Genomic DNA, 14,812 nt, shown 5'->3' on the forward strand with positions numbered 1-14,812 from the left:
GTGTCATCCTGGTCGGGCCACGTCATCTTGTTAGAGCCACAGGGGGTTCTCTTCACTGCATTTATTTCGGGCTTGAGGAGAACGACAGCCAAGAATTGGGGTGCGTTCCTTAGTGTTGGTGAAACCAGAAAGTCATTAATTCATAGCTGAAGGGATTTTTTTTTTAATGGCTCTTAATGAGCCTGTGTTTGTAAAGAAGTGGGAGCAGAGTCTGTAGAGTTTACATGTTTTTTTAAAACGAAGTTATGACATTGTTCCCCTTGATACAGGAAATCACAATTATGACATTGTACGATATATTAACAATGTTCAGAATGTAGTTGAGATTTTTTTAAGTATGTGAAGACTTGCAAAAAGTTCAGCCCTGTTGAGTTTTATTAAAATGTAATTTGTATTTTGTAATATGACAGATTTAAGGCACCTAGGTTTGATGCAGTGAATTCTCACGTGATGAGTACATCTGGGTGGTAACAAGCACTCAAAAAAGAAAACATTATAAGCATCCAGGAAGATTGCGTTATGTTCCCTCCCAGTCACTGTCGCCTCCGCATATGCTCAAAAATACCAGGATGACCACTGTCATGACTTTGACACCATAGGTTACTTTTGCTCATTTTTCACTTTTCTGTAAACGGAATTTCACAGTATGTACTTTTGTATCTTTTTTTTCACTGAACTTTACGAGATTTATCTACATATTAGAATGTAGTTGAATTTTCATTGCTCTGTAACAGAGTTTGTCAGTAGCAGCACCATTGCCAGTTTGAGCTAGATAATTGTTGTTGGGGGTTGTTATGTGCATTTTAAGATGTTCAGCAGTATCCCTGGCCTCTACCCACTATCCTTCTCCAACCCCCATTCCCTAATTGTGACTATCAAAAATGTCTCCAAGCGTTGCTAGATGTCTTTTGCGTGTGTGTAGGGGTAGGGAGCCTGAGGACAGAATTTCCCTACTCAAAACTACTGCCCTGTCTCCTCTATAGTATTGCATTGTGTGAATACACCAGAGTCTTTTCTACCTTCTTTTTTGTTTTTTTAAGAGACAGGGTCTGGCTCTGTCACCCAGGCTGAAGTGCGGCGGTATAGTCTCAGCGCACTGCAGGCTCCACCTCCCGGACTCAAGCCATCCTCCAACCTCAGCCTTCCGAGTAGCTGGGACTACAGGCACATGCCACTACGTCCGGCTATTTTTGTATTTTTTTGCAGCAATGAGATTTCTCCATGTTGCCCAGGCTGGTCTCAAACTCCTGAACTGAAGTGATCTGCCTACCTTGGCCTCCCAAAGTGCTGGGATTACAGTTGTGAGCCACCACACCTGGCCCTTTCTTCTCTGGATGGAAAATTGGATTATTTCTATTAATAGTTTGAGGCTATTATAAATAGTTGTCTTTTAGTGAACATATTTTGTAGAACACATCTGGGAATGGAATTGCAGGGCCATAAACAATGCATATATTCAGCTTTAGTAGATACTAGCAGTTTTCTAAAGTGTTTGTATGTGTAATTGTTTAAGCAGTCAGTAATCATTGAGCGCCTACTATGTTCAGAGTACCATGCTAGGTGCTGGGGAATACACTGGTTAACAAAACAAAGCCCGTGCCCTCAGAAGTTTATGTTCTGTTGGAGGGGAGATGGGCACACACGTATGCATTAGTGTTATTCCTAGGAATTTTTAAAATTACAGTGGAAGCATCTGTACTTAATGAAAAAGGAAACCTAGGGTTTTGGTACTTGTTTGATTGTAGTATTTGAAATTATTTACCCAACATTATGGCAGTGTCCACTTAAAGCAAATATATTTAGTGTTTATGTTTTTAACTGTTCAGGCTGTTGAAAATCCTACAGCTACAGAGATTCAAGATGTATGTTCAGCAGTTGGACTTAACGTATTTCTTGAGGTATGACGTGGTTCTTCACTATTTTCCATACTCATCTAATTGATGTAATAAGTTTCTTAAGCCCTGTTTTTCTTTTGTTTCGTTTATGTTAGAAAAATAAAATGTACTCTAGAGAATGGAATCGTGATGTCCAATACAGAGGCAGAGTCCGGGTCCAGCTCAAACAGGAAGATGGCAGCCTCTGCCTTGTGCAGTTCCCATCACGTAAGCTTTTTAAATGAATCAGTGGGGCTCAGGGATAGGTTTCTCCTATGCAGCACAGAAAAGGTTCTAAAACTGAAAGGTGAAAGTCACAGTTTGCATTCTGAAGATTAATTTAAAGACAGGACTACTGCTCATGGAGAGAAGCAGTAGTTCTAATTTCTTTGAGGTGAACGACCTCTTTGAAAATGTAATGAGACCCACTAAACATTTTTCCAAAAAATTGTTGTGTGAACATTTTAGAAACCTCTGGAAGTCTGTCATTGCTCCCAGGTTAAGAATATAAAATTATTAAGTTGTTGAACATTAATTGCCATTTCAGATCCTAGAGGTCCTTGAGGTCTGTTAATATCTAATTATTCTATCATTAATAAATCTAAAAAGCAATATTGACTGAAAAAAGCAAGAGATATGCATAATATGGTACCACTTAGGTAAATTTAAATATAAAATATTACTATTTATTGATAGATGCATATGTAATGTTGCTTATTGGTATTTTTTTGAAATGCTCTGTAAGGAAACACTCACTCTTAAGACAGTAGTCACCTAATGGTGAGCAGGATAGAGAGTAGAAACACAGGGATTGATGGTCATAGAAGACTGTTGCATCATCTCTAGTGTTTTATTTCATGAAAAACAGTAACCAAACTGACATCAATATAACAGAATGTTAGTTCTGAGTATTAGGAAGATAAGTTTTTGTTTACATGTTGTTTATTTTTCTGAATTTTCATCTCTGAGAATTTTAATTTTTTAAAACAGAGCTATTAATTTTTTCTTTCATTTTAATAATCCCCTCAGTTTAGTTGAACTCTCCCATTAAATTTACTTAAAAACAGTGAAACTGTCAGACAAACTGACAACTTGTTTGATTTTTTTGGTTTTTTTTGTTTGTTTTTGAGACAGAGTCTCGCTCTGGCTGGAGTGCAGTAGTATGATCTTGGCTTACTGCAACCCCCGACTCCCTGGTTCAAGTGATTCTCCTGCCTCAGCCTCCCGAGTAGCTGGGACTACAGGCATGTGCCACCACACCCAGCTAACTTTTGTATTTTGGGTAGAGATGGGGTTTCACCATGTTGGCCAGGATGATCTCGATATCTTGACCTCGTGATCTGCCCACCTTGGCCTCCCGGAGTGCTGGGATTACAGGCATGAGCCACTGCACCCAGCCTGATTTTTTTAAAATAGAGAGACAAGGGTCTCACTATGTTGCCCAGTCTAATTTCAAACTCCTGGCCTCAAGCAATCTTCCCATCTTGAGGAGATCCCAAAATGCTGAGATTACAGGCATTAGCCACCATGCCCAGCCAGCATGTTTGAACTTTTATTTTTAAAGACAAGGGCTCACTCTGTCATCCAGGTTGAGTGCAGTGGCACGATTATGGCACACTGCAGTCTTTTTCTTTTTTTTTTGAGACAGAGTTTTGCTCTTGTTGCCCAGGCTACAGTGCAATGGTGTGATCTTGGCTCACCGCAACCGCTGCCTCCCAGGTTCAAGTGATTCTTCGGCCTCAGCCTCCCGAGTAGCTGGGATTATAGGCATGAGCCATCATACCCGGCTAATTTTTTATTTTTAGTAGAGATGGAGTTTCTCTATCTTGGTCAAGCTGGTCTCGAACTCCTGACCTCAGGTGATCTGCCCACCTCGGCCTCCCAAAGTGTTGGCGTGAGCCACCACGCTCAGCTAACACACTGCAGTCTTGACCTCTTGGGCTCAAGCAACCCTCGCACCTCAGCCTCCCAGGTAGCTGAGAATACAGACGCATGATTTTTTATTTTTTCTAGAGATGGGGTTTTGCTATGTTTCCTAAGCCAGTCTCAAACTCGTGGACACAAGTGATCCTCCTGCCTCAGCCTCCCAAAGAGCCGAGATGACAGACATGATACACTGGGCTCAGCCTAAAATAGATTTTTTTTATATACTAAAACTCATCAGGATTGGTAGGTATTGCTAGATGCTTCAGGTTGTGACTAAGGAGTGATAGTATATTCTAATACGTTTTTTCTCCTCCTTAACATTTTCCTATATTATATCTCAAAAAAACAAAAACAAACAAAAACTTGTAATTAACTAGTAGATAAGATAGGGGTAGAAATTATGGTGAGAACATGTCACTTCCTATTTCCAGTAAGACCCAAGTAAAATAGTAAAAAGAAAGCAGAGCTGAGGAGCTTAGTCTGTTTTGGGTGAAGGCAGCTGGTTGTCGGTATGCAGAGCAGGAATGCATGTAAGTGTAGATCATCTGATCTTACCCGTCGGATCTCTTGTGACTTGATGATACTGTTTTTTTGTTGTAAGTCTGAGAAAACCCTGTGTTTCAGTGTCTTAAGAGACAATGATATTCTGACTCTGTTTCCTACCTGAGGTGTATTTGGATACTCCTTAGATCTTCAAGCTAATTGCTAGGACCAAGACCAAAATTTTTTTTTCATACTTATGTTTGCCTTTTGATATGATTCATTTAAATATTTTCAGCATTATTCTCACTCTCAGTACATTTCCCCCAGCTTGAGCTAGTCAGTGTCTTCAGTCATTTGATTTTTCATTTTTTTAAAAAACATATTTTCCATTTTCTTGATGTGATAGTTTCTTACACTTTGTGATATTCAAGTTGATGACTTTTTATGTCTTATTTCTCAGATTATACACTAAGCCTAACTTCTGGTTCCTAGGTAAGTCAGTAATGTTGTATGCAGCAGAAATGATACCTAAACTAAAAACAAGGACACAAAAAGCAGGAGGTGCTGACCAAAGTCTTCAACAAGGAGAGGGAAGTAAAAAAGGGAAAGGAAAGAAAAAGAAGTAACCTAGTATCAGCATCAAGTATGTGGTACTACTGTAAGAGACATGAATGGAGACTTCTGATTTGTATCAGAGGGAAACAGAAGCTTTTTGTTTGCATCATTTAACTGAACTGTGAACGCTTGTGCCTCTCATCTTTATCATCGGAGTTGACAGTGAAACATTTACATCAGAAGTTTGCATCTCGCTTTTATGCCGTATAAAAGAATTTTTTTGTCTTTCAATGCAGTTTTTTTGGAAGAAAGAATATTTTTTAATGGACAAAGGACTGTACAATAAGTTACTTGAAATGAGTTACTTGTTTCAGATAAATTTCAATTCGATTTAAAATAAACATTTTGTCCACCTTTTAAGTTAATGAAATAAAATTTGAAACTGACTTTTGCAACTTTTGCTTATGAATGAATGCTAGGAGAGGAGAGGTAATTAAGAATAAAATATGTAGTGAAAGTTTCCATAGTGTGAGTCTAAAACTAGAAGAAAGTGGTAGGTCCTCTTGTGGGTGGGGAACAGGGGAGTCTGTAAAAAGCCAGTCTGTAGATCATATTTTAATCTGTTACTGTAATCGAATCGTTCAATTCTTGTTTTGACATGGAAAGTCCTGGATTTTAAGCTTTAAATTTGCTTATTTTGTAGGTTTAAGAACATGATTTTCATGGGAGTTCTAAAAATAACTGTACTTCAGCACCTTGAGGTACACTTTCCTTCAAGAAACTAAATTGGATTGGTGCTTCTGAATTTATTTCAGAGCAGTTTCTGAAAGTGATTTTGAGCTATCCTGATTGCTGTTCTTTCTGAGGCCTGGTTTGGCTCTTCCTTGAATTCTGCAAGCTACCTCTTATTTTCAGTAAATTCCATTTTCTTTAAGCGTGTGTGTTTTTTTTTTTTTTTGAGATAGAGTTTCACTCTTGTTGCCCAGGCTGGAGTGCAGTGGCGCAATCTCAGCTCACGACAACCTCCGCATCCCAGGTTCAGGTTCAAGTGATTCCTCTGCCTCAGCCTCCCTAGTAGCTGGGATTACAGGCATGTGCCACCACGCCCAGCTACTTTTGTATTTTTAGTAGAGAAGGGGTTTCTCTGTGTTGGTCAGGCTGGTCTTGAACTCCTGACCTAGTTGATCTGCCTGCCTCGGCCTCCCAAAGTGCTGGGATTACAGGCATGAGCCAGCTGGCCTGTTGACTTTTTTTTTTTTAATTCTTAACAATTTCTGTTTTATAGTGAACATAATAGTATAAGAGTTTACATATTTGACTTACAAATAAATCCTGGGGAGAGGGGAGTATGTGTAAAACATAATTCAGAGCAGCCTTCTTTGAGAAAGTGGGTGTGTTTGGCTGTGTAACACAACAAGGGAATGTGTTTGCTGTGTAACAATGAGGGACTTAAGCAGGAGATTTTTGTCTCATATGTTAAATCCAAGTGAGGTTGCTGTGGTTGTTGATTTAGCTCTCAGTGATGCCTTTTTTGTATTTTTCCGCTCTACTGTTCATGACATATTTCTAACACCTTTATGATTGTTGTTCCTGCTTGTAAAAGGGCTAGTATTTACGTGAGTGCAAGGCAGGAAGTAAAGGTAGCTGTGCCAGCCACTTCTGGCAAGTAGTTCTCCCACCTCAGCCTCCCAAGTAGCTGAGACCATAGGCATGAGATTTCTCAGAATTCCTCCCAGCAGGCTTTCACTTAGTTTCGCTGTTGAGAACTGTGACACGTCCATCACTAGCTGCAAAGGAGGCTGAGAAAGTGAACACAGCAGTCCTCCTTATCCTTGGGGGATGCATTCCAAGACTCTGAGTGGATCCCTGAAACAGCAGATAGTACTGAACCATATATATACTATGTTGTTGCCTATTCATATATACCTGATATGGTTATCTGCGGCCCCACCCAAAATCTCATCTTGAATTATAATCCCCAAATCCCTATGTGTTAAGGGTGGGACTAGGTGGAGATACTTGGATCATGGGGGCAATTTCCCCTGTGCTGTTCTTGAGATAATGAGTCTTATAAGATCTGTTGGTTTTATAAGTGCCTGGCATTTCACCTGCTTGCAGTCACTCCATCTTGCCGCCCTGTGAAGGTGCCTGCTTCTCCTTTGCCTTCTGCCATGTTTGTAAGTTTCCTGAGGCCTCCCCAGCAATGCGGAACCGTGAGTCAATTAAACCTGTTTCCTTTAAAAATTGCCCAGTTTTGGATATTTCTTCATAGCAGTGTGAGAATGGGTTAATACATACCTATGATAAAGTTTATAAATTGGACACAGTAACAGATTAACAATAAAATTAGAACAATTATAACAATATACTGTAATAAAAGGTATGTGGAAATTGTCAGTCTCTCTCAAAATATTGTGCTATACTCACCTGTTTTGAGACCAAGGTAACTGAAACAACAGAAGTGAAACCACAGATGAGGGGTGACTACATAGCTTTTTCAGTCCTGACAGCCAAGGCACCTAAGGAAGAAAGTAGTTGAGAACGCATACTGGGCCAGGTACAGTGGTTCACACCTGTAATCCTGGCACCTTGGGAGGCTGAGGCAGGAGGATCACTGGAGTCCAGGAATTTGAGACCAACCTGGGCACCATAGTGAGACTCTGTCTTTACAAAAAATAAAAGAATTAGCTGGGCATGGTGGTACTTGCCTATAGTCTTAGCTACTTGGGAGGCTGAGGTGGGAGGATTGTTTGAGCTCTGGAGGTGAGGCTGCAGTGAGCCGTGATCATGCTATTCGACTCACCTCAGCAGAGCTGGACCCTGTCTCAAAAAAAAAAAAAGTATACTCTGGTAGCCAACTTAAAAGATTTGTCACAGAAAGATGGTTGAAATCTGGAAGTGGTTTAGTTTGGGGGCAATAAGGATTATCAGTGCTATATTTTGAATGCCCCCTCCAAAATGCATGTTGAAATTTAATTGCCATTGTGATGTTATAGAGAGGTGGAACCTTTGGGAGGTGATTGGGCCATGGTGGCTCTGCCCTCAGGAATGGATTAATGTTACTATCTCAGGAGTGGGTTTGTTATAAAATGGAGTTCAGCCAAATTTTTCTTTTGCTCTCCTGAGCACACCCTCTTTGTCCTCTCACCTTCCACCATGGGATCACGCAGCATCAAAGACCCTTGCCATATACTGTGCCATGCTCTTGGATTTCCCAGCTCCTAATCATGAGCCAAATACACATTGCCCAGGCTGGTGTGCAGTGGCGTGATCTCAGCTCACTGCAATCTTTGCCACCCAATTTCAAGCATCACCACCACGCCTGGCTAATTTTGTATTTTTAGTAGAGACAGGGTTTCACCATGTTTGCCAGGCTGGTGTCGAACTCCTGACTGCACATGATCTGCTCGCCTTGGCCTCCCAAATTGCTGAGATTATAGGCATGAGCCACACCACACCTGGCCTCTAAAAAAATTTTTTTTAATTACAAACTTTTATACTCAGGAGGCTGAGGTGGGAGGATCACTTGAGGCTGGGAGGTTGAGGCTGCACTGAGCCGTGATTGTGCCACTGCACTTTAGCCTGGGTGAAAAAAAGAGACCTGATTCAAAAAAAATTTTTTTATCTGTTTTAAAAAGATTACAGTTTTCACTTAACAACTGGCAAAAAAAAAAAAAAAAAAAAAAAGTTCACTGATTGCACCAATTGCAGTAATGTGAAGAAACGGCAATATATTGTTACAGCAATAATTCTGAAATCTTAGTGTTTTATGTTGCTGTAACAGAACACCACAGACTGGGTAACTTAAAAAATGAATAGAAATTCACCAGGCGTGGTGTATCACGAGGTCAGTAGGTCAAGACCAGCCTGGCCAACATGGTGAAACCCCATTTTTACTAAAAACTACATAAATTAGCCGGGTGCAGTGGCAGGCACCTGTAATCCCAGCTACTCGGGTGGCTGAGGCAGGAGAATCACTTGAACCCTGGGAAATGGAGGTTGCAGTGAGCTGAAATCGTGCCACTGCACGATTTCACCCAGGCTGTTCTCATACTCCTGGGCTGAAGCAAGCCTCTCAAGTGGCTGGGACTAGAGGTGCATGCCACCACACCTAGCTGAAAAAGGGAATCATAATGTAGATGTTGAAGTGCTTTTTGTATTTATGAACTGTGTTCACATCCTGTACTCACTTCTTAAGGAATCTGTTATCAAAATTATATATAATTTTAAAAGCCAGCTAGTTTTAATAGTGTGTTTCTGTTTTAGGCATTAACTTCCATCTGTAGAAGAGGATTTAGTTTTCTTTCTCTACCATATGCTTGCATAGTTCCTGTCTTCCTGTCTTCCCAGTTTACCAATATATTTCATAATTTAACCACTATTCAGAGTTTCCATTATATACATTCTGTTCACAGCTCAGTCATGTAGTACACTTGCTACTAAAAGTGTGGTTTAAGGACCAGCAGCACTGGCCTCTGGTGAAAGATTGTGAAAAATGCAGTATCTCTGGCCCCAGCCCAGAATTCAGATGTGTTCACTGAGATCCCCAAATGATTCTTTCTTTCTTTCTTTCTTTTTTTTTTTTTTTTGAGGTGGAGTTTCACACTATCACCCAGGTTGGAGTGCAGTGGCCCAGTCTCAGTTCACCACAACCTCTGCCTCCTGGGTTCAAGCGATTCTCCTGCCTCAGCCTCCCGAGTAGCTGGGATAACAGGTATGCACCACCATGCCTGGCTAATTTTTGTATTTTTAGTAGAGACAGGGTTTCTCCATGTTGGTTAGGCAGGTCTTGAGCTCCCAACCTCAGGTGATCCCCCTGCTTTGGCCTCCCAAAGTGCTGAGATTACAGGTGTGGGCCACCGTGCCCGGCCTTCTTTTTAACTTCTTTAAGCTCTTGTAATTTGCATGTTTCCTTTTTCTAGCATTCTATTCTCAGTTCATGGATGTAATTTATTTCTCAGAAGGTGAGATTTATAGTCTTCTTGTTTCCAAGTTCCTTTTTTTTCCTTCTATTTTTATTTTGATCCCTATCATGTTAAGTAGCTTTGTTTTGGTTGCTGGTGTTTAAGATAGAAGGACCAAAAGGCTGATTATAAGTTGAGATCTGCCCCGGGTGCCGTGGCTCACACCTGTAATCTCAGCACTTTGGGAGACTGAGGCAAGAAGACCACTTGAGCCCAGGACTTCAAGACCAGCCTGGGCAATATAGGAAGGCTCCCTCTCTACAAAAAAAAAAAAAAATTAGATGGGCCTGGTGGCACATACCTGTAGTTCTAGCTACTCTGGAAGCTGAGGCGGGAGAATCGCTTGAGCCCAGGAGATTGAGGCTGCAGAGAGTTGTGATCATGCCACTGCACTCCAGCCTGGGTGACAGAGTGAGTCCCTGTCTCAAAAAACAGAAAAACCACAAAAGTTCAGAGTGGCTGGATATGGTGGCTCATGCTTGTAATCCCAGCACTTTGGGAGGCCAAGGCAGGTAGATCTCTTGAGCCCAGGAGTTTGAGACCAGCCTGGCCAACAAAGGAAGAGTCTTGTCCTCATTACTAGTCTCTACCAGTGGTTCTCAACCCTGGCTCCATACTAGGATCACCTACAGAGTTGTTAAAGCATACTGGCACCTGGTTACCATGGTAGACTAATTAAATCAGCACTTTGTTAGAGGAGGCAGAGATCATTTTTGAAAAGGTCCTCAGATGATTCCAGTGTTCAGCCAGGTCTGGAAACCTCTGTGTATTAAGATACAAAGATAGCATTTACCTAACCCAGTGGTTTTATCTCAAAGTGCAGTTCCTGGACCCACGTTGCCTGGGCTGTTTAAAAATGCAAAACTTTCAGCCCCACCCCCGACTTCCTGAATGAGAATCTTAGAGGACAGTAATCTACTTTAACAACACTCCTCTCCATCCCCATCCTCCATCAGTTCTGATGCACACCAATTTTTTTTTTTTTTTGAAATGGAGTTTCATTCTTGCTTCCCAGGCTAGAGTGCAAATGGTATGATCTTGGCTCACTGCAACCTCTGTCTCCCAGGTTCAAGCCATTCTCCTGCCTCAGCCTCCCAAGTAGCTGGGATTACAGGAATGCACCACCACATCCAGCTAATTTTTTGTATTTAGTAGAGACAGGGTTTCACCATGTTGGCCAGGCTGGTCTCGAACTCCTGACTTCAGTTGAGCCACCCACCTTGGCCTCCCAAAGTGCTGGAATTACAGGTGTGAGCCACCGCGCCTGGCCCACACCAAAGTTTTTGGGAAGCATCGATCTAACCAAGGAAACTCCTAAGTGTGTATGTTGTAAGATTTTGAGAGTTAGTGTTCTAGCAGTGAGCCAAGAAAACTTTTAATGTCATTCTCAAATATGTTTACTTTCCAGCCATGCTATATAGAACTGTAATATTTGATGGGTAAAGATCTGAATTGTACATGTGTTATTCTAAACACCATAATTCTAGACATGCAGACATCAAAAAGCAGATGTTGGAGACCCTGTGGACCAATGCACACCTTCAGAAGTAGGTTTTGTTTTTTTGTTTTTTGAGACAGGGTCTGGCCCTGTTGCCCAGGCTGGAGTGCACTGGCACCATCTTGGCTCACTGCAGCCTTGACCTCCGGGCTCAAGTCCTCCCACCTCAGCCTCCTGAGTAGCTGGGACTACGGGCATGCTCCACCACCCCCCGCTAATTTTTTCGTATTTTTTGTAGAGATAGGGTCTCACCATGTGGCCCAGGCTAGTCTTGAACTCATGTACTCAAGCAGTCCACTCACCTTGGCCTCCCAAAGTGCTGGGATTGCAGGTCCTACAGGCCAGAAGTGGGTATTTTTATCAAAATTCTCAAGTACTCCTTTTCTTGATCTCTTCTGAAAACAAGTACAGCATAATTTGGAGGCACATGTAAAAAGTTTACTACATCAAGGCCAGGCGCGGTGGCTCACGCCTGTAATCCCAACACTTTGGGAGGCCGAGGCGGGTGGATCACGAGGTCAGGAGATGAAGACCATCCTGGCTAACACGGTGAAACCCCGTCTCTACTAAAAAATGCAAAAAATTAGCTGGGCGTGGCGGCGGGCACCTGTAGTCCCAGCTGCTCGGGAGGCTGAGGCAGGAGAATGGCGTGAACCTGGGAGGCAAAGCTTGCAGTGAGCTGAGATCGCACCACTGCACTCCAGCCTGGGTGAAAGAGCAAGACTCCGTCTCAAAGTTTACTACATTAAGATGCCTGCAATACACTATCTTAAGTCACAGGAGACTTCTTTGTGTGTAACGCAATACACAGGTGGAAAAAAAAAAAAAAAAAAAAAAACCGTGGATTCAGTTTCCTTTAAATGTAGTGCTAATTATTGGTAGAAACTTTTTGAGTTGGTATGTTTTCTTTAGGGCAGGTCTTTTCCTCTGGTAGGCAAGAACCACCAGAAGAAAACTACAAGCCATGTGAGGAATGGAGTTAATAAAGAACAGTGTTTATGGCTCATTTATCTGTATTTTAAAACTTTGCTTAAATAATTCTGGGTTAGGAAGAAAGCCCCACAAAATAAAATGAAATATAACAGTTAAATGAGAAGTGAATTTTATTTACATCTATTTCCATTCAGTGTATCACATCTTAAGGGCAGGTGATAACAGTGTGAAGGGTGTGCTCATTTTCTTCACCTGTGGGTAGAAGACTCTTCCCCAGAGTAGCAGTTGTTAATCCAAATGATTGAAGCCTTCAGGTAAGGGAATAACTGCTGCAGGAATTCTTTCTTGAAGAATTTAAGCTGTTTGGTAGGAATTCTGTAACTACATACCTTTGCACACTATTCACATTCAAATAAACTCGTTTTCTAGCCAGACACAGGCTCAATTAGTTTTTTCAAACTCTAGCCAAGGCAGTGTTTCATTTGGGAAATCATGTGACAGAACTGCTCAATTCATAACTTCTCCTGCTGTTAACATTTACACTTAGACTGCCAACAACAGCTAAATTGTGGTCTCAAGGGAACAAAAAAATTGCATTCAGAATATAGTATTTTTAAACTAATTTTAGCCTGTAAGTCATTATGAGCAATAGTAACTTTTATACTCCCTCATCTTGTCTGATAATATATTCTATATGCTGTCAATCTGATTATATAGTCTATATGCTAGAACTTGCTAATTTTCATTCTGCCACCAAGAAAATTATACTTTTATTTATGGGAAAAGGATTTAAATACTCCTGGGTATGTAAAAAAATGTGTTTTAATCTAAAAGTGATTTTTCTCGCAAGAACAATTTTGTTTGCTTTCTACAAAGTTTTAAGTTTAATAAAATGCCAGTAATCACCAGTTTGCCTCCCCAAAATAAATGCTCTGATCCATATTAGAGTGATACTGTCCCTTAGTATTGGTATCTTTAATATTTTTTACATCATGAGATATCGTTATGATCTTACCTGTTATCTCAAGGTGAGCTAATCATCTTTATTTGCCTTAAAAAATACTGTACTGGCTGGATATTTAATCTTGTTAGTTTAGTTATACACTTGTTTTAGTCTAGTTTAATTCAAAAGGACTCTAACAGTATGGTTTAAAACTCAGATTTTCTAGTCCAGACAAATTGCTCTAACGATTTGGCAGATCAATGGAGACATCCATTTCAACTTTATTGTTCTGTACTTACTATGTAGTCATGTGCAGTTTATCAACACAAAGAATACGGATGAAGGCATTTAAATGGACTACAAGTGACTCTGACTTGTAAACTAGGGAAGCCTCTTGTGTTTGACCTTAAAGGCCAGAGAAAAACTGAAGATAGATTGACTTAACTATTGCCAAGCAGATTATGGGTTATACTTCCTTTCATTCTCCCAGAATTGCTCTAAGAGCTAGGTGTCGTCATTAGCATGTTGTTGCTAATGATATAAACAAGAACATACATGTAGTCAGAGGTGGACAAATCTTCAGAAGTTCCTTAAACTTGTTTAAAAAAGAAGATTGGGAAAGAAGACTAAATCAACATGTTTCTCCGCTTTGAAGATAAAACCAGAAATGGTTTCCATTGTAGCATCTTGACAATAGACAAATATGTAAAGTTTATAAGTAGATAAGACAGTATTACTAGTTCTTCAGGGAACTGAGAGTTATAGGTTACTGATGTGTGTGTGTAAATTTCCTGATTTATCACTAGAGTGACTAACTGCTTTACAAAGCTATCCTGGTATTCATATGCCATGTACTAGGGAAACAACCAGGCCAATCTCCATTCGATTTCATTTCTCATTTTGTTCATTTGCATATTAATCACATATTTCCTAAAGTATTATTTAGTAGACCACACCAGCACAATGGTTCCTCCAGCTTTTGGCAGGTGGTCTTACTGTACAGAAGTTATAAATGGCACATACAACCTTCCCCTCCTCCCTCCCCATGAGCATGATGCATGTTGTAGTCAGACAGTTAACATTTCCATATGTACATGTGCACAAATACATTAAAAACATTTCAGAATTATATAAAATTTTACATTACATGAAGTAGAACCATAAAGATTATCCTAAGTGTAACTACAGAGAAAATGCATGCAGGGAGAGCCCAGTAAAGTACACAGCCTGTGGGGTATATAATTTTATTTTAAGTTTATATTTCCTGCAGGATAGTAACATACATCTTTTCCTACCCAGAGGCAAAATACATTTTCCAAAAACTTGGACACTGCCCACTGCATTAAGTTGAAAATGCTCCCTATGTATATAGACAGTAAAAGTAAACAAAGAAACTTACAACACATTCCAATCTTTATCAAAAATGTTTTCAAGGCAACATTATTAAAATAATTATACCACGGTCCCTAATGTAACATCAAGCTCTAGTAGGAAGGTACAGAGAGGGCAGGAAGTTTCCATCCAGTCTGGTTTAGGTGCTCTTCTTTTCTTCACCCAGTAAATTCACGGTGGCTTTCTTGGCTGTTAGGAGGGAAAGAAATATATATCAAAACTCTTTGGAATGCAAGCTTTGTGC

General features: G+C 40.5%; 2 protein-coding genes across 9 annotated transcripts in view; one reads left to right on the plus strand and one right to left on the minus strand.

The window, feature by feature from the left end:
• Nucleotides 1–14,812, plus strand: part of SRP19 (signal recognition particle 19) — a 30,040-nt gene that overhangs the window by 1,445 nt on the left and 13,783 nt on the right. For 2 of the 8 annotated variants that reach the window (XM_025386942.1, XM_025386948.1), the window contains 3 exons: nucleotides 1,827–1,898; nucleotides 1,991–2,102; nucleotides 4,776–5,769. The exons of 1 other annotated variant lie outside the window; for it this stretch is intronic. In XM_025386942.1, coding sequence (XP_025242727.1) covers nucleotides 1,827–1,898; nucleotides 1,991–2,102; nucleotides 4,776–4,909 — 318 coding nt within the window. In that variant the 3' untranslated portion in view covers nucleotides 4,910–5,769. Of the gene's footprint in view, nucleotides 1–1,803; nucleotides 1,899–1,990; nucleotides 2,472–4,743; nucleotides 5,770–14,812 lie in introns of those variants that run through there. 5 more of the 8 variants (XM_025386946.1, XM_025386947.1, XM_025386944.1 and 2 more) reach the window with 5 other exon arrangements.
• The window catches only part of REEP5 (receptor accessory protein 5), a 44,928-nt gene continuing 42,501 nt past the window's right edge, over nucleotides 12,386–14,812 (minus strand). Inside the window, exon 5 of the mRNA XM_025386949.1 lies at nucleotides 12,386–14,757. Coding sequence (XP_025242734.1) covers nucleotides 14,708–14,757 — 50 coding nt within the window. The 3' untranslated portion in view covers nucleotides 12,386–14,707. The remainder of the gene's footprint in view (nucleotides 14,758–14,812) is intronic.

Source organism: Theropithecus gelada, chromosome 6 (assembly GCF_003255815.1).
Source record: "Theropithecus gelada isolate Dixy chromosome 6, Tgel_1.0, whole genome shotgun sequence".
NCBI lineage: Eukaryota > Metazoa > Chordata > Mammalia > Primates > Cercopithecidae > Theropithecus > Theropithecus gelada.